Genomic DNA, 20,780 nt, shown 5'->3' on the forward strand with positions numbered 1-20,780 from the left:
GATCGTGTGGTGTTACAAAGAGTGGCAATCAGCGTTCAGAATCTTAAGAGAAAGTCAAGTTGATTATCATGTCATCATATTTGTGGACGGCATCCATAGCGAAGACGACGGGATCGTATCTGACCCCAGTCTGACCCCACTCAAACTCATCTAGTCACTTTCGACGACACGTTAGGAAAAGACGAAGAAGATATTAAACTGCTAATCTCGCAAAGGGCATCATCGTAATGTTAGCATCATTTATATCACCCGAAATTTGTTTCAACAAAGTAAAGCCCATCGCACCATCAGTCTCAATGCTCTTTATGTGCTCTTGTTTAAAAGCCCTAGGGATAAATCGCAAGTGCGAATGTTAGCCAAAGAGTTTGGAACGCCATGACTGACTTATGCGTAAGACGATGACACTCAAACCCCACACGCCTATTTACTCGTGGATTTAAAACCCACCACCTCTGATTTTTTGCGATTTCGTAATTATCTGTTTCACATCTGGTGCCACGACGGAGGCCCCGTCGTGTACACGCCCCTGTCGTCGACTTAACAAAAACATATATAAAATCCTCGTACACTTTGGGTGTGTCTCACACATCGTCAACATGACGTCCCTTCGGTCTTATATTTCGGTCTAAATGATTCGTACCTTGTACGGCATCAGTCGCACAAAAATCTAAAAATACGTTCTCGTATATTAAAAGCCAGTCTCAAAAAAGTCGTTCGATGGTTTACGGCGACATCACGTAAATTACTGCAAGGCATCATTCAAGCTTGTTTGAGAGAAACAAAGTAAACTTGACGCAACTGGTCGATCCTCGCATCGACACTCAAAATAAAAAGCAAATCGTTTTGAAACCTGGAGGTAGCGGTTCTACAGCAGGTGTCATCATTCGTTCCCTGTTAAAATTGGATCCCAATGCCTACAATGTCCTCCCCAAGAATAAAGCCTCTCACAAAAAGCCAAGCACACCCAAAAGAATAAAAAGAGCATTGGTTTCAAGACTAGGTCACAGCAAGAGAAAACGAAATTCCAACAGAAAAAGAAAAAGAAAAACCCACAGAAAAGACGCCAAAAAACAGCTTCTTCCCGCAAGATCCCATGACCTACAGCGACTGTGACCGCGCCTCCAGTTTCCTCAGGTTATTCAACTTCTCCGTTGCTAGTGATGGCAGCCAAGCCCAATATGACAACCACTCTTCCTCGTTTGATGAAATAATAGACACCATCGTCTCAAGGAACATCTCCTTCAGCGGTGACACCCTCCTCCTCTTTAGCTGCAGTATCAGCTGCTCACAAAGTACCTGCACCTAAAATAAACGTTCAAGAGAGATCCGACATGTTACAGGGATTATTGGATTTCGTCCAAGCAAGAACTGTCCCTATTTAGTCCGTTGCGAACCCCTCCACGATGTGTGATGCCTGTCATGAAGTTGATACGACGTAAAGGTAACCAGAGGCGAATCATTCAGGTATAAAAAACGACCTGCGGTAAAGAATGGGGATCAGTGGATCAGTGTTTTGTGATCGTGAACGCCCAAAAATGTCCCCTAAAATAAGTGCACACTACTCTCTGGATGAAAAATGAAAGATAAGGAAAGGACTTCCCTCTTGTTTAGCCAAACATTGGGACATGTTGTCTTTCCTGTTCAAAGCTCCTTCACCCATGCGAAAACAACCCATTCAAACAGTCTCCAAAGATGTCATCACCGTGAACGAATGTTGTCTTAAAGAAAGAAGAAAGAATGCTTAGACAAACATCAACACATTCTTTGCCAAATTGTTAAAAAGAAAATACCCATCAGTAAAAAGAAAAAGATGCTGCTGCAGAGAGGTGGATGGATTTTTTTCTCGGATTTCTTGTCAAAGGAATGATAGGAGCCATGCTGGGAGGACTGTTGGTAGGAATTTTACCCATGGGTCCAATATGAAAGTACCAAGAAGATAAAAATGACCTCCGGAGTGAAACGATTTCAGACGCGACCTTTGGAATCGAATGGAAGGACGAAAACTGGCTTCTATGCCCTACGATTGATGGATGAAATACCATCGTTGGCAAGAACAACGGACCCCGCATTTGCCTACCAATCCTAATTTGACAGAGATGTCCCACTTACAACATGTATTAAAATTGTTGATGGATTGTAACGACTTGTCCGAAAGAGAAAAATCACAATGGTACGGTCAGCTATTGCAACGATTGCAACTATTCCACCTGAAAGCTGTAGACGAAACAGCTAAACCGACTTTGAAAGGTTTCTGGACCCTGATGAAAAGTCTCACCACTACCCACATTGACCAAGGCAGAAAATGTTAACAACATCACCAGAGAAAGTATGCAAGTTAACAACACCACATACATCCAGATGGATTAGAAAGATGGTGGCCACCCCTTCTTCCAAAAAGAGAAAAAGAAAGTAAATACAGAAGTGAAACAAGAACCGATTACCCTTGTTCAAACATCCTTCTACTCTTCGACACATATCACTTGACGGACACGCAAAGCATTACTATCCAGGAAAATACCACACGAAAAAAAAAAGATTTGCATCAGTGAAGAGTGTGTGATTTAGTAACAAAAATGGAGGTGTTAACCAGTATTTACTACGATCCATCCCATCCTGCGGGATGCGTAGGAGTTCAGAAATTGTATCCAACTGCCAAATCCCGTCTGAAAAGTCTACGTTTAACTCAAGTGCAATGATGAGTACAAGAACACGCCATGTACACTTTACACAAACCAATTCGACGAACATTTCCAGACGTTGCACCCGAGTGGATGGCATCGATCATCAATGGCAATCCGATTTAGTCGACGTCTCTCATTTGGATACCTAATCGAGGCTACAAATATTTGTTTTGTGTTATCAATGTCTTTTCCAAATTTGCCTGGGTTGTGCCATTGACTTCCAAATCGAGCAATGAGTTAGTGCGAGCCCTCAAACTAGCGTTAAAACAAAGTAGTCGTCCCCTCTTCGATGGCAAACCGACAAAGACACCAAATTTCTGAACCAAGCTTTCCAAAAAGAATTAAACAAACGAGATATTCGTTTTTTCACCACCGAGAATCCCAAAAATATTTCAGCATCGTGAAACGCACCTTCAAAAGAACGCATGTGGAAATATTTTACGCATCAACACACTCTCAAGTACATCGACGGTCCAAGAGTACAACCAATCGCAATCGTACCACCGGAGTATCGGACGTGCTCCCACCAATACCCCCATGAAGTGACTCCCGACAACGAAGTGACTGTTCTTGAGCACCTGTTTAGTACTTTGCCGACAGTGAATGTCCCCAAACAAGGTGGAGTGTTGGCAGCAGGAGGTTGGGTGCGCATTGGCAAAATCAAACGCACTTTCGACAAAGGTAACTTACTCAAATGGACCACTGAATTGTTTCACGTCACTAGACGAGTGCGTGTCCGTCGTCCTGCAGTCTATAAGGGGAAGTGTTAAAAGGAACGTTTTACTTGCCCGAGTTACAACTTGTTGCCAAAAAAGAAGACGAAGTGTATTTCATCAAAATTATGCTCGAACGAAGAACCCCAAAAGTGTCAAAGAAGTAAAAGTACGTTGGAAAGGATATCCAACCAGTTTTGATTCCTGGATCGACGCTTCGCAAGTTATTAACTATAAAAAGAAGTGAGCATCATGTCCTTCAACACAGCCTCAGCTGTCACTACAACAGGCAACCACTCCTTCACTCAGGTCTTCTACGCATGAGCGACAAAAACAACCTTTGTGGGTGTGGTGTGGAGAAAGTGTGCCTAAAGCTCAAATAGTCTTTTTCTGCCAAATCTTTGTGGTGTATTGTGTCATCGGTGTCACCATTGCCAATTTGAGTTTACAACAAGGTGAGAAACAATTGTGGATCATTTTACTGAGCAGTTTCATTGGTTACCTTCTTCCCAATCCTTCTCTAAAATACTTCTCGAACGGTAACAACGGGAGTCTTGTATCCAACGTCAGTCGCCACTCCTGCAGTCACCACCACAACACCAATATTTTTGGCGTAGGCACTCCACTGATTTCCAGTTACCCCTCGCACAGCAGAACTCTGAAAGTATGAACAACAATAACCAATTTTACTTAATGTTATACAGTGACAGTTCCATGGAGGTATTTCCCAACAATACTTTGGGTTGTTACACGGCCAAATTATCTCAGGTCATCCAATTGGATCACGAAACTCATTGGGAATTCGCTTTGGTAGAAAGGATTTACCCTACACAAATGAAAAGCGTTTCTGAAACTCAAAACACTTTTCAGGTCGAAATCCTGAACTTCCAATTGCAAGAAGAGATAAATAAAATCAGGTTTTCTGTTGACACAAAGTCAGCAAGCAATCCGTTATTAAGCATTTACACTGAGAAAATTCTGTCAGGCTATTATTTTATAGGTGATGATTTGGTGGACACAATTGCTGAAAGGTCGAGGCAGCGTTTGGCAAAGCCCTGAACAAAGCCCAAAAAGTGATAATATTGAGTACCATAAAGTGGCTTGTCGCCTACTGATGAAATTTCAGGATACCAAAACGTTGTTCATCATGTTTAATGGTAGTTTGTTTAAATTTTGGGACTTCGACAGTTGGCAGCACAGAATTTAAGCCCGAAGATCAACAGTAATATAAATTTCTACAGGGCTTTTGTATTCCCCTGTAGAACTAAACAAAGGACTCAATTTTATCATTGTTTACTCTGAAATGGTGGAGTACAATGTGGTGCGAAACACCTCCGTACCGTTACTGCGTGTCATTCCTTTCAAATTGAATTCTACCACGGTCACTGACGAGGAAGGAGAAAACACCTATCACGTTCATCGCGAATTTGTACATCCTCACTTTTTGCACGTCAGTAAGTCGTATTGCGACACTGTCAACATTGCAATAAAAGGGGATCTGGGACAAAATATTGTATTCTCCAAAGTGAAATTCACGTTGAAGCTCCATTTTCGAAAACGATTCTCTAACGAGTTGTAAGTCATGTATTTAGTGTACCGAGTAGTTGCTCGACAGGGATGACTTGGTTTAGGTGATATGTTAAAAATCGGCCTTTCGTTCGGTGGCCCCCGTTTTGAAACCGGTTGTGACATGAGGATTGCTGGCCTTGAAAAATTCCGCATTCGGCATAGAATTTCTCCATAATGTCATAATCGACAAACAAAAACGTAAAGAATCTTTATTGAGAGCAGGCAAAAATGTTTTGCTTCAAACAGGCAAAGATATTTTTGATCGGCGAGAAACTCCTATAAATGGCCTGAACTGTGCCAAGTCAGAAATTTCTGCTTCCCTGATGCCACAGCAAGGACAAGGCAGAAAGAGGCGACGAAAACGCCCCTTCAGAAACCGTCCGACTCTCAGAGCCAGAAAGACTAAGAAAAGAAGAACCGTCCGAGACTTAAACGCTTTTGATTATTAAAAAAGGGAGAGAAAAAGAAAGAAAGAAAATGATGCATTGAGAGACTTGCGCCTGTTCCAAGTTGAACCTAGATCTATTTGCAATACCACTCACTATAATGATGATGCAAGAATCCCAATGGGTAGAATTTCATCCCATCTCCTCTTTGACGGCCTCAGCTCCCATCGACATTGAAATGAAAGGATAGCCCGAAGATTACATCGATCTGAACAGTAGTTACTTGTACCTGAAAGTCAAAGTGAACGAAACGGCTTGTAGCGATCTAGATGCCGATGAGGCAGTAGCTTCCTACAACACTTTCATGCATTACTTGAATAACAAACTGGTCAGCAGAAGCATGGATAATTACCCTTATCGAGCGTACCTGGAAAATCTCTTGACGTACAGAAAAGAAGCTAAAACACACATCCGGATGCTTGCGTTGTATGGAAACCTGACACAGCGGGCAAGTTCGATGAGGTGGCAGAAAAATAGTGCACCAATAAGGGATTATATGCACGTCAAATCATTGCTGGAAGCCGAAGTTTAGAACTGATGAACGCTTTCATTTGGACATGTGGTTACAAGAGAAGTATTTGCTGAACGGTTTGGGTGTTCGCCTGGGACTCAATCGCAGCAGTACCGCTTTCCATTTGATGGCTGGTGCTACCGAATATAAAACCTACATCGAGGAAGCCAGACTCTACGTGCAAGTGGGAAACGACATCAGTCATGTTTTGAGCAGAATGACCGCCAGGTATCCGATACGACGCGTGGAAGTAAAAACATTCACCATTTCCACTGGGCTATGATCCAATATCCACGGTCATCTGTTCCAAAGACAGGCACCCAATCAATTAACCATTGGTATCGTGAGCAATGCAGCCTTCAACGGAGATCACAGTCAAAATCCTTTTCATCACTACAACGTGTCAAATATGAAAGTCAGTCGCGATGGCAAGACCATGTGTACCAGACCCTTGCAACCTGATTTTAGTGTCAAGATGAACTACCTGAGGTCGTACCTATCCCTGTACGAAGCCACCGGACAGTTAGGAACCAACACCAGTCACAGCATTACGCACGAAGATTATGCAGGAGGCTACGCTTTGAACGCTTTTGATTTCACTCCAGACCAAGGCAGCGACGAGGGACATTTCCACTATATAATATCAGGACAGATCCTTGTAGAACTTCAGTTTGCGAATGCCCTCCTTGAGACGGTTAACGTCATCCTGTATGCCGAATTTGATAATACGATAGAAATCAACAGTTTGAGAGAAGTCATTCTAGACTATTATAAGCAATGGAAGACTGTAATCCCTCTTTGAATAGTGGAGAATCTATGGAAATGGAATGGGAGGATACCGTGAAAGTTGAACCCAAACACAAAGACGAAGAGATCATAGTGATAAAGTCCAGATGGCCAGAAGAAAAAGAACATTTATTCTCCTGTTTGTCAAACACCTGGCAGAAAAAATTACGGAATTGATCAATTAAGATTGCTATGGATCATCGCAGTCAAATTCAACACGATAAATGTCTGATGCTGAGTCAAGAAGAAAACTTGGACGAGCATCTGGACGAAGCTTGGAGTCTCATCTCGGAAGAAGCCGTATTGCATCATTGGTATAAAGACTTGCGTTATCATTCCTCTCCTCCATTGCTGGATCCAGAGATCCATCGCATAGAAGCTGTCTTGGCTAAGAGTGCTGAGAAGAAGCGAAGAAACGGTTACTTGTCAGAGATTTTAAAGCAAAATGTTACGATTGAATTGATGACTTATCATTACCCGTGAAAAACAAACTAGAAAACAAGACATCACAACAATGGATACATGGGAACATTATTACTTTTTGAACAACAGTTTACAAACTGCTTCTTGGAATCCTGTCGTGTATGCTAAAGATCAACTGCCTCATCGCTCACCTAAAGTCCATCAAGCTTATGTCATCAACACGGACGACAGTCATCTCCCAGAAACCCACTTGGTAGCCGTCTACGTTCCTAAATAAGTATATCTGGAGTATTTTGATTCGTATGGATTGCCACCTTTGGAAGACGACATCATCGACTTTATGAGAAGAAATGCACAGACGACACGATTCAATAATGTGAAATTACAAAGCACAGATTCGATGGTGTGTATACAATATTTTGTGTACTTTCTTCATCGATGCAGTTTTGGATATTCTTTAGAACATTTGTGACTTATTTTGATCGTCCCTCTTCTAGAAACGATGACAAAGTAGATTGATGGTTTTGTGACCATTATGGTTATCTATTGTCTTTAGCTTTAGCCATCATTGGAAGTCTCACTTCACTTCACAATGTTGTCAACCTTGTCAAAAATGATTTGTTTTGTTTTCTTGTTAGTTGTTGGTTGTTTGTTGTTTGAATAGAAAATGTCGTTTGTTTTAAATTTTTCCTCATGATACATGGTCTTTGATTTCTTTCTATCCCTCACCCTTAAATCAACTCTATAGTATTTTGACCCAACAAAACATCGTAGGGATGTTTTCCTTCACGTCCGTGCTTGACAAATACAAGTGGCAGTGCTCGTTAGTCTGGCTATCCATCGTTGATTAATCATTTGTGAACAAATGAGCAGCAGAATCACAAAACTCTTGGAACTCTAAATGCACCTGGAGTATGCCAGGCGCTTCCTTGACGAACTGCTATGGAGGCAATTGTAGAAAGTACGAGAATAGAAGAGGGAAAGGAGGAGAGGAGAAAGTAGAAAGAAAAGGAAGAAAAATCCTGCCTCAACTCATGCTGAGACCTCTGTGTGAGGTCAAGCCTGAGGTAAGGACGCCTACACCATTACAACCAGCACGACAACCAGCACTACAATCACATCAACGTCAGCTACAGCCACAAGTACCAGTGCTAGAGATAAGAAGACCTCATCATCCCGACTGCAAAACAAAAGACAGAGGGAAGTATTCACTATCCCACAAAGTAAAGACTGGGATGATGAGGCCACTTAACCGGGGTTTGCGCTCCCAAGAACAAATGTAACTTGGGAGCAGGACTGGAGTAGACGCTGCATGTGTTGGGTCAGGCCTGGGAGATGCCAGCATTATCCAGGTGTATTTCAAGTTATAAAGATACAGTCCTTCTCAAAGTTAACAAAATCTCTGGAAAAGAGACTTTTCAAGTTGCCAATTTGAGTGAGTGTGGATTAGTGTGATTATAAACACTCACTCCTTTACTGATGTGATTGTGTGTGTGTGTGTGTGTGTGTGTGTGTGTGTGTGTGTGTGTGTTTGTATTTGTGTGTTTGTATGCGTGTTTGTGCGGATAGCATATTTTGAGTTTGTTTTTTTCCTTTCCCTTGTGTGGATAGTATATTAGGGTTTGTATGCGTACGCGTACATTTGAGTGGATAGTAGAGTGTGTTTGTGTTCATAGTATAGTGTGTGTTTGTATGTGTGCGCGTACGTTTGTGTGGATAGTATATTTGGTGTTTATTTTTTCTCCTTCCCGTGTGTGCATATTATATTTGGGGTTTGTATGAATGAGCGTACGTTTATGTGGATTGTATATATTGTGGTTTTTCCCCTTCTGGTGTGTGGATAGTAGATATTGTTTTTTTTATAGTATATTTTGGGTTTGTATGCGTTCGCGAACGTTTGTGTGGATAGTAGATATTATGGTTTTCTTCTCCTTCCTGTGTGTGAATAATATATATTGGGGTTTTCGATAGTATATTTTGGGTTTGTATACGTGCGCATACGTTTGTGCGGATATTAGAGTGTGTGTTTGTGTGTCTGTATGCATACGCATATGGTTTGTGTGGATAATAGAGTGTGTGTTTTTGTGGATAAAAGAGAGTGTTTTGTAGGGGATCGCGTACATTTGTGCGGATAGTACATCTGCGGTTTGTTTTTTCTCCTCTTCCCGTGTGTGGATAATATAATGGTGTTTCTATGAAAATAGAAGAAACCTAAAGACCCACCCTAAGGACCACTCGTATGCCTCGAAAAGATTTGCTTTCTTGTCTCAAAATTTGTTAGTCGATTTTATAGATTAGGTGTTGTATATGTTTTATATGTCTGTGTCTATATCCTGTCAGTCCCTTCCCCGCTAAGCGTTGTTTTATTGGTATAGTCTATGAACTAGCTGAACTTACCCGCCACCCGATACCCGCTGAACTAGCTGAACTTACCCGCTACCCCATGTCACTGTTTGCTGTTTGGCCCGATTGAGGTCATCTCCTTGCGATATCCTTGCTAATGTCTAGTACTGTGATGTCACCTCACCTATTCAATTTCCCTTGTCGCTATATCACTGTGAAATGCTAAAACGCTTGGCGGGGCGGGTAAGCTAAAATAGATCAGCGGTGACACTACGAATAAAACAATGCTTGGCGGGGTGGGACATATAACTGGATATAATGATTGGCGGAGCGGGACATATCACTTTATAGAACGCCTGGTGGACATTTTTGCAAATGTCCAGTACCGTGACGTCACCTCACCTATTCCATTCCTATTATCCATATGCAACAACCCAACTGTCCCTTGTCGGTATACAAACCCTATGTTCTCCATGTTCAATTCACATTGATGCTAAACATGCCCAGTGAACTAACCCGCTACCCGCTACCCGCTACCCTATATAACAACCCCATCTGAAAAATATTGTCGCTATATCGTCCCAAAGGGGGTTCTGTAATGTATTTTTCATTGTCGCTATATCGTCCCCTTTAACTACTATTATTGGTCAATGCAGTGTGATGTTTGATCCTATTTAGATTCTAGACGCTTTGTTTATTATTGACAATATTAGGAAAGAAAAATGCTTCCTTTTTCATTCGGACACATTGTGTATAACGATGTATCAGTTTATCCCTTTTGGATTCTAACATTCACAAAGGACGGAGAATCAGATATTTCTATTTGTAAAACACACTATGTTTATTCTATATACTATACGCGTATTTGTATGCACCATTCAATGATGTAGAGACGAGTGTCTACGTTTATAGACTGGCTATAAGGCAATATTGTGCGGAAAGTGAAACAATATACCGTCAGGTGGCACAGTACAATAAGTTTCCGCTTGACGAAGGAAATAATTTATTTCAGCAATACAATGATTCTCATGTGGCGTAGATAATAAATTCACAGAGCAGTAGCATCGGCATCCTTGAGAGAAAAATGTTGAAGCCAAAGGTTTTAACAATTTGATTTCACCTATTAGGACTTTGTTCATTTATTTTGGTCATATCTGCGCTCAAATGTAAAAGATGAGGCTTTGGCAAGCCTACTCACTTGTTCGGTAACAGATTTATGTAGTGGAATTATGTGTTTCCGCGAACATCAGCAATGAGTTATTGGATTAAATGATGTGTTTTTGAGAATGATTAGTAACCTGATTTCGCTTTTATTAAACTTGATGGAATACAGATGGAAAACCGGCCATATGAGATAAAATTTAGATATGTACTTATTTTCCATTTTATGATAAAGAAATGTCTTGAAATTATAGTAATATAAATGTTAACAGCACATTGAGTCAGTTTTTTTCCATAGTTTTAAGAGGAAATGTATCCTGTTTCAGAGTGCCACGTCATGACGTTAAGGTACTGTCGCTCAAATCGTAACGGAATAGTTTAGTTCGTTACAAAAACAGATCTATCTGCAATGTCTCATTAAATCTTGTTTCATGTCGTGAAACAATGTCTAGTGATTAAATACTGAACTTTTAGTTAACTAGGTTCAATATGTATGATGCAGCTTTTGTTATTGATATGTATATCCTTTAACTATGTGATGGATAGAATATTGGAGGTATGACATATTCTTCTGTGACACGATCTTTTTCATTTGAACATACTCAAGTGAAAACAATAAATATATAGTAATGTAATGCCGCAATTATATTTCATTTATATAGCACAGACTAGCTAAAAGTTTGCTAAAGAACAACATAAAGCTCCTCACTCCTCTGGGGTTCTTAGACATGATATAACTGATAGCAGAGGCTGACAAATCCTGTTACATTTTTGAAACATATTCTTGAGAATGTCTGCACTCTTCATCAGGTCTGAACGCTTGTTCATCTTATCCTGGACCTTCATAATATTTAAGGGATCTCCTTCTGATTAGAGGCATTCTTTCCAAACATTACACATGGTGCGTGAGGTCGGTAACGCTCTGTGACATAAATTTTTGATACACAAAGTGCCCTGTGCCTCGCATGGGCTTGAAGAGCTGGGCGAGATATTCCTTCGAGTCATTCCACTGTTAGGTAGTATCTCCATCAGCTGGGCGATATCATAAGGTTTCTCTTGCAAACTTTAAGCGTTCTCCTCATGTTTAAAATTTAGTCATAAACTGTATATTAGTTCTGACGTGAAATACGATGTTATTCGCAACTGAAACATTTTGTGATAAAATTGCGTACTATCTTTTTACTGACGTCAGTTTTATGTTGGTTTGTTTTCAATGACTACGTCGTCAGATTTATTATTCATGACTTCCTCCTCACTGTCGGATTCTTCGTCATCGGGGTGCATGTTTTTCACATTACGAAAACATCGTCTGGAAACCAACATCGTCAGATAGTAACGAGGGAGAATGATAGTTGGATGCATGAACCCTACCAAAGTGTTCCGCAAATATATCTTCCTTTACATAAATAACAAACACAGTTTACACACAAAACACAAATAGATTCAACAAACAATTAATTTTTTCTTCAAAACGTCACTTTTTAGTTACTAATTTTTTTGTTTCATTTTATTTGAGTTTGAGGTCGTGGACATTTTCCCAAAAATCTAGAAAAAAATGTTGTTAATGTAAATATGCCGATAATATCTTTGACTACTTCTCATCAAATAAAAAGTATGATACCGAATGACACAATGCTTTATCTGAATATGCCCTCTAAAAAATCCCTTTGAAACAAACAAGCACAAAGTTTATAATCAATGAAATAATTTGCACTGCTCTACACTGTTACTTCAGTTTCCTAAAGATAAATATACTTTGAAGTTGCGCCTATTCGTGGCTTATTTCCTAATTACACCTTCTAATTATTTGTTGGATACAACGAACTTCTACAAGCCTTCATTGCATAAAAACCTTGATTGAAACATCAAAGACATACATATTAATTTGATCATCTACTATTCGTTTAAAATTGCAACTTTTTTAAACTTAACATTGAGTTTAAGGAATAACGAAAAATAGTGGGAAAAGCGACAATGGGATTTGAACCGGGTCCGTTCGGATAGCAATGTGAAACTACCGTTTGTACAACCGAATCTACATTGTTGTACATAATCTCCTTTGTCCTGCATAACTCTTCAACGCGCTGTACACTATTTTGCGTTACAGAACTTTTGTCTGGTTCTTTCTCCAAACTTTCATAGACAGTATAAGTCATAGCAAACATATGAAATAATTCTTAGATATTTTAGTTTATGTAGGTCATAATATCATATATATTCATATAGTTTATAAAGTTCAGACTTGTTCGTCGATCAGCAAAGAATAATCGAATTATAGCGATACATGTATTAACAATTATATTCTCTACATTTATTCATGCTGTCTGTGTTTTGAAATATTTATTTAATAGTAGGGATTAACACACGCTAAATACAGTGTCATCTCCAGAATCAATGACAAATTTGCAAAGCACTTCTCTTGAGTCCAGTATCAGTCAGACATGCGAATGGCAAACCACTTCCGAGTAATTATGACGTACTTTGATTTGGGTTCAATGCGTTTCTCGCTTAATGCCGTAAAGCCCGATTTCGTATGATCTGGCTCACACACACACACACACTCACACACACACACACACACATATATATATATATATATATATATATATATATATATATATATATATATATATATATATATATATATATATACACACACAATGGGAAAAATAAATGAAAATCAATTAAATGATGGTTACATTCAGTACAATAATTAAAAGGTATCTAAAATTGTACATGTTTTTCCCAATATAATGGCAAACAAACGCAAGCCGAAAATTAGTTACATCATCTTTTATTGCAGACACCTTTGCAAGACATTGGTCACTTTTCAGCATTTCGTGTTAGGATTACAGTATGGTTATAACAGAAACCTCCCAAAAATATTGGCCGTTCCGTTTGTTTTGCATTTAAACATAAGGTGGTGCCACATTTGCTGCTACCTTTACATAAATAAAAAAACGCACCTCACCCACGAGAAGAGGAAAGTGCTTTTAATTCATTTTATTTTGTCATAGGCGGAATCAGATGTAGCAGACACTACCCGGACCGCTCCACACTCTGCACCAAAAGAAACCGTGATTTCAATACGGAATTGGACATCCACTGATGTAAACAATTGGATAAAGAAACACAATCTTTCCAGGTAGGAAACTAATGTACCAAATGGAGCATTTGAAACTGACGCTGATATATTATTAAGTCAAACTAGCTTATTACATAAAATTTATATTCATCAAATGGTTGAAAAAATACTACTTGGCACGTTACTGATATTATTTTTTACTTTGTGATCACATAAAGTATAATACATAATATAAGGTTCCTAGTAATGTTGATGGCGGATATTCTCGCCAAGCAAAAGCTAAAGAGATATCTCGTTTGTTTTTCTGTGCAATGATTTCCTCAGAACAATAAATGGGCGTTGAGAATAAAAGATGAAAGCGAACTAAACGATGCATGTTTGTATTGTCTTGGAAGCTTAAAGAGAAAACAGCTAAGCATATGATTATTGACTTAACAGAAAGAAGTACTCCAAATCTGGACAGAAATATATAAAAAAAACGGTTTATTCATTCACACATTTTGATTGATAGTTGTATTCGATAAGCTGACATGATGTTCAAAATATATTCTATTATTTAACAATACACTATAATATTAAGTGACCACTTCTTGTGGAGCTTGTTTTAAGGTACAGAATCATTGAAGCGAAGAATATCAGGATCATTTTCGAATTTAGCTTCCCAGCTAGTGCAAATGTTGTTCCTTAAATGGATTTCAGTAATACAAATATACGTATTTGCGGCATTTGACTTTAACCAGGTTTCCTCTCATTGTTGGTAAAGTTATAGAACGGATGACTAAGAACCTTCTTGATATAAAAGTATGATTCACAGAATTATATAAGTGAGATAAGTGATTCAATTTGACAAGGTTATGAAGAGTTACTGAACCATTATGCCGATTAACAGAGAAAATCGTACATATAACATATAAATACCGAACTTCAAGAAGATACTTACACGATTGCCACCTCGTGGAACCGGTCTTAACTTCTACCTTCATATATGACAATCACTATTTAAAACTATGCTTATATATTAGGTTATGTTCCTTCTCTCCTCGTTCAGATTTTCATCTTGATAATGCTAAAATGCATAGATTATACATAAAATTTTAGATGAAAGCAATCTACTTTGAAAGAAATTTATTTACATAATTAAACCCAAATATTTACTTAAGATATAAAATCCAGTCTTGTACTCGATTTTCCAAATGTACAATTGTATGACATATATTTGAAGTGTATAGTGTTTGACAAGAAAGCGATTCAGTGACCCTAAATTGATATATCATACTGACATTTGTCTGTTTATATATGTACATGCAGAGTTACTACGGATTATTCTTGGTTTTAATTGTCTTGTTTATATCATTAACATAAAAGTATAAAATAAAATAAAAATCGTAGAAATGTTGCCAGATAGATACATACAAATATAAACATTTTATTTAAGTATCAGGAACGTTCGTTAACATGTTGAGAGCAAACTTATTTATACAAAAGCCATTGGTAAAGGTTTTGTCGATATTAAGTAAATTATTTATTATCTCCCCTTGTATTTTGACTCAAGTTGCTATGGTCTGTATACTATCTAACATAATCAATTCGCTGTGTGATCAAACCCCAAAGAGGAGAAGCAGGCTCAAGTCTGCTGAATATCGCTTGAATTTTGTACACTGATCTAAATAACCTGACTAATGATGTAGTCATATTGTGATCGTAAGAGTGGTTTCGCATTGAAGCATTTTAATATAAATTAAATAGCTAAGAAAAACATTTTACGTTTGCAAAAGTAATATTTATTCAAGTCTTATTGCCTCAATATCACTCACTGAGCTGAACGCAAAATCAACTACATTGTAATGAAATAATGTAAAATATTGAAGTTGTATTTGACTTTTAGGAAAGAGCTTGGGCAACTGACAGGAAGAGACCTAGCAGGATTGATCGCAATGAAAGACAAGGTATAACGATACATATTAATCATATTGCCATGTACTATTAAGTCTTCTTTGGTAACACCAGTGTAAGTTATGTTGACATAATAACCTCACTCTCCATTGGACCAAATTAATGTAAAGTTATTTACAGTTTCTCAGCTATAAAAGCTAAGAAACCTTTATCTAAGTCGCTAGAACGCATACATTAGCTTTAGAATTTCGGTTATTCCAGAGTCTTTGAATACTGTTTCCTTGTCGCGAGACAGGATATTAGTTACCATAATTCTGAGGCATATAAATGCTCTCTACTCTGGCAATAATGTCTTTGGTGGTCAATATGTGCAATTAATTGTTCCATTTTATTTTAATTTTGTTAGATTGTTGTATCTTCCTTGCTCATGTATGTATGTATATATATATATATATATATATATATATATATATATATATATATATATATATATATATATATATATATATATATATATATATATATATATATATATATATATATATATATATATATATATATATATATATATATATATATATATATATATATATATATATATGCTGTCGGGCATTTCTGGGCACCTAAGGTTTAAGGTTTCCGTCACCAATACTGAAGCAATACTGAAACAAATTACACACCGTATTCGCCCAATTGACGAAAATAAAATACTGCACTGCATACCATTTGAAAAGAGGCAATTGTCACCATAATATTCTTTACAAAATAATATTCATTTTGGACACCGCATACCACCCATGTGTTTTCGTGACTCGCGATATGTCGGTCTATTCTGCGCATAGCTTTGAAAAGATGTAATGTTTATTAATTAGGCTATGGAAATGAAATACATTACTTTTGGGCTGTTTCTGTCAGTATTTCGGTCGAGTAATTAGGTCAGGCTTATAGCCGGTTTTGCAATGTTCAACGTAACAATGCCAATAAATAACAAGATATACTAAGCAAACTAAACTGATCGTGTAAAACAAAATAGTAAAGTTCAGTATTTAAAAAAAAATATATTATGCTGAAGAGAACTAACAATGAATAGGATGCAATGTGTTTACAACTTTTCATTTATGGGAAAAGAATTTTAAAAATTTAGAAACAGACTATATGCCTGGGAGTTTCTTGAAAATCCCTTTCTAGCGGCAAGTCGACATATTGTATGGCAGACGATAAAACTACGTGTGGGACACCTTCTTGTAAAATTGGAAACTTTGATTAAAATGCTGTATTGTTTCCAGGTATACATTTCCATTTGTTGTATAATGTATTTGTTTATGATTCTAAAAGATAAATAGTAAATAGGTTTCTCTGGGTTACAAGTTCAAGACGGTAAAGGAGTACACTTTATGAATATCGCTTCCTTCATAAGAGGACTATCGTTCTTTCTTGAAACAAATTGGATATTCGACCAAAAACAACATGTGATCCAATGTTTACAGGAATGTCGTATCGTTGCACAGAATTATCTGAACTGGCCGACGTGGTGGTATATATATATATATATATATATATATATATATATATATATATATATATATATATATATATATATACTGATATATATATGCAGATTGTTTTCTTCATTTCTGTTCAGAAATGCTTAACTTATTGTTCAGAAACAGCACCAGGAGCGGGACAAGTTGGTTACGTAGTAATTACCATTTGTGCCAGGACTTGTAGGTCTATCACTAGCTTGATTATGCCCATATTCATATGCTTACCAACGATATGATGACACTTCTAAATTGTCAAACCGCATTAGCTTTGTTGGATAATGTGTATGCCTGGCTTGCAATTTATAACAAGATGACATAAGATACATTATACATTAACTGTATGTGAGGTTGTGCAAACAATGAATTCGTTTGCTGAAACGCGGAACTTGTACTATTTAAGAAGAAATTACCGAATCGTACAGGTATTATTATAAAGTGTGGAAACAAAAACCGTGCGAATGTGGCAGAAGATAAATTTCTTGCAATAATATATGCTGGATTATATACTTTCAATGTCTGCTTGTGTAAATAGTTTGAAAATCATAACATGTAGACGATCCCATCCCACTACAAAGGTATATCATATTGTAATGTACGACAATACTTGTCTAAAGTTCAATACAGTCTCCAATAATGAATCAGGTAAGCAAGAAAAATATAAAAATTTGAATGCTCGTTTCGAACATGACCTGGTTATACGTACTAGGACATTTTTATATGTTTCCAGGCTCCAGAAAGTTTCTACAAGTGCCTCAGGAAGGATCTGCAAATTAAGAGCCCCGCAACGATTGACATGTTGACGGAAGCTCTTAATGATTTCACTAACTGACTACGCAATCCAAGATGCAGCACAATATTGTTTTAAACAACGTTCAGTACTCTGAGGAGAAAACATTATTTTGTTATGATTTTATTTCGCCACGGTTAAGTGTAGCATTCTACTAAACGAGTCATGACCATCCTATAGTGGAGCCAAAATGGCTGTCATGTAAATATACATTTCGTCGTCCCTTATTGAGTCGTTTCATTCCTACTATATTTCTTTTTATTCATACATCAAATGTAACTTTTTAAAATTAATTCAGTTAGTCGCTTAAAATAGTAAACTTCTCGGCGATATTATTCAAGATTACGTACATGTCTGCTGTTTTGTTACACCTGTTTAAGTATTATTTGTTCTTTGTGGCTCTATTAACAGTTTCAATGGTCTCATCACGGCGAAAACATAGCAAACGTTGAAACATATTTTAGGTCACACTTACCAAAACACAATCCTGTTAATCTTCCCTACGTTCGAAATTCCCATACACGCGATGATGAATCCATATAGTTGACTCGACACTATCAACAAATGTCTAGCAATTTTACAGTTAAAACATACATGAACTCCATGTTTTACGATGCTATATTCAGGTCTCTGTATGTCTCAGTTCATTTTCGGCATCCTTTACCTCGCAAAATAGATCCATATCTGTAAATTTAGTGTTGTGAGAGAGAGAGAGAGAGAGAGAGAGGAGTAGGTTTATTTGTGTAGGAAACACAATCGTAAAGCACATTGTGATATAATACTGACTTTGCAACGGTTTAACAAGGAATAAAACTCTTTTTAGATGACTTAACTTTTAGCTTTCCAATTTTGCTCAGTGAGAAACATCTATTTTTCCTACTTAAGAAACTTTTATTTGTAGCAAAGAAGCAGATATTTCCATGTCAGTATTCTCCTCCAGTCACACGACACTATCGATATTTGTGTCTCACAGTTTCCATACACGTGCATTTCTTGATGTTAGTGATAGATATCCCTTAAATCATTTATTCATATTGAATCCTCTGGAAAGTTTATGTCATGCAGTTTTATGGTAGTACTTTAAGTGGTCACTGTTGTTTTGCATTCATTTCGAATTCTATGCGTACGCATATGCCAGTCTTTTGTACGGACACTTGAAGCACCATAGACCAAATTGTGTACCTATAAATATTATGATTAATCTCTAAGACCCAAAATGGCCTGCTATTGTTTTGCTTTTCTTGTATCTGTCCTGTACATTTCAGTGTATTGGTCCATATTCATTTGCAATATGCACCTACGATAATAATTTTCGTCATCACTACCGGAGATTGAAGGTATATCAAATGAAACCTTTGATTCACATACCAAAAATGTTATTAATTTTCTTCAAAACCAATTTGTACAATATACATATAGAATTCAAAGTTAACCTGCTTTGACATGTCGGTGCAGCTCTTAAAGCTGCCAATAAATTACAATCATCATTTGCTGACTGACCTATTTAATATATGCTCATAAGCAGAAATACTTTTGTAAATAATTTAACAGAAGCTTGAATTATCTCCCTTTAAAAGTCATGCATTATAACATTACCCACCTTTCTTTGTTCTACCATTGTTAACCGAATTCAAGACATGTTTCAGCTTATTTCATGACATTTTTTATGAACAAAATTATATCTCAGTTAGATTACCGACAAAATCTTCGCTGTGATTGATTACAGCTAAAATGATATTGACGACGGGAAATTAACTAACGGTTTTCTTCTTAGATCTAGGTAAATATTTTAATATTGTTAATCCCGTAAAGTTTTGCTACACACCATATCAAGGTGAAAGGTTACAAAACCTACATTGCGGTGCTTTTCAATTAATATTAATGCAGATTTCAAGCAGTTTGTTGGAGATATGGTTCTCCCATTTTAACGACATTTAAATCGGAGTACAACATATATTTATGTTAGGATTTCTCTAATTCATATGGTATAAATGATTTTCTAAAGTGTTGGAAACACTTTTCATTGTGATAGACTCTACGAATGTAGATGTTACATACTATTACGTTAACCATACACATGTTATCAATGTTAAGAACTGGATGTACATTTACAACATGTTTTATATATATATATATATATATATATATATATATATATATATATATATATATATATATATATAAACAATGAAGGTAGCTTAAAATTACATAAATCTAATGTGCATATCCTCAGTACGAGAAGTAGCCAAATGTAGATAATTATACACAGAAGCAAATGGTACAAAGTTGAATATGCTAGATGTGTTAAAGGTTTGGGCGTACCTAATAATAATGTTATATCCTGGTCTTATCACTTAAAAATATTCTTTATAACAATACCTGAGTAAAAAGAGAAGTTAAGGAACAGTTGCTGCTTTTACTTTGGATCAGGTGACCCGAAAGGTGCCCAACATAAATGCATTTTTAAAGATTGTCTCTGCTGTTGCACTTCTTGGGTAATAACCCGTATTTCCTCTAGCACGCATAAACTATATTGTTAATAAAATGAGCAGCCAGGATGATTTTATTTGGTAAAATATTTTAGTATCAACATCATCTCTTTTCAGCAATCTAACATGAATGCTAAGTAAGGATTGTATCATCAATATCATAAAAAAGGACTTCTTAGTTTCAAGGTCTTAAATAATTTTGTATAGAAACTATGCTATGCCGTATATCGTGTTTTATTAGCAGTGTGATTTGTCTTTAAATACGGTATATGCACTATGACTGGACTATATATTAATGCTGTAGCTGAAATTATAATTGGGCTATATATTAATGCAGTACATACATAAA

The 20,780-nt window shown here is 37.0% G+C and overlaps 1 protein-coding gene across 1 annotated transcript in view; it reads left to right on the top strand.

Annotated features, from left to right (window-relative positions):
- Positions 1 to 18,939, top strand: part of LOC149783551 (uncharacterized) — a 73,789-nt gene extending 54,850 nt beyond the window's left edge. Inside the window, exons 8-10 of the mRNA XM_089931818.1 lie at positions 13,651 to 13,778; positions 15,604 to 15,664; positions 17,883 to 18,939. Of these exons, the coding sequence (XP_089787944.1) occupies positions 13,651 to 13,778; positions 15,604 to 15,664; positions 17,883 to 17,984 (291 nt within the window). The 3' untranslated portion in view covers positions 17,985 to 18,939. The remainder of the gene's footprint in view (positions 1 to 13,650; positions 13,779 to 15,603; positions 15,665 to 17,882) is intronic.
- Positions 18,940 to 20,780: the final 1,841 nt, after the last annotated feature.

This window comes from Sinohyriopsis cumingii, chromosome 14, assembly GCF_028554795.1.
Source record: "Sinohyriopsis cumingii isolate HCF-2022 chromosome 14, ASM2855479v2, whole genome shotgun sequence".
NCBI lineage: Eukaryota > Metazoa > Mollusca > Bivalvia > Unionida > Unionidae > Sinohyriopsis > Sinohyriopsis cumingii.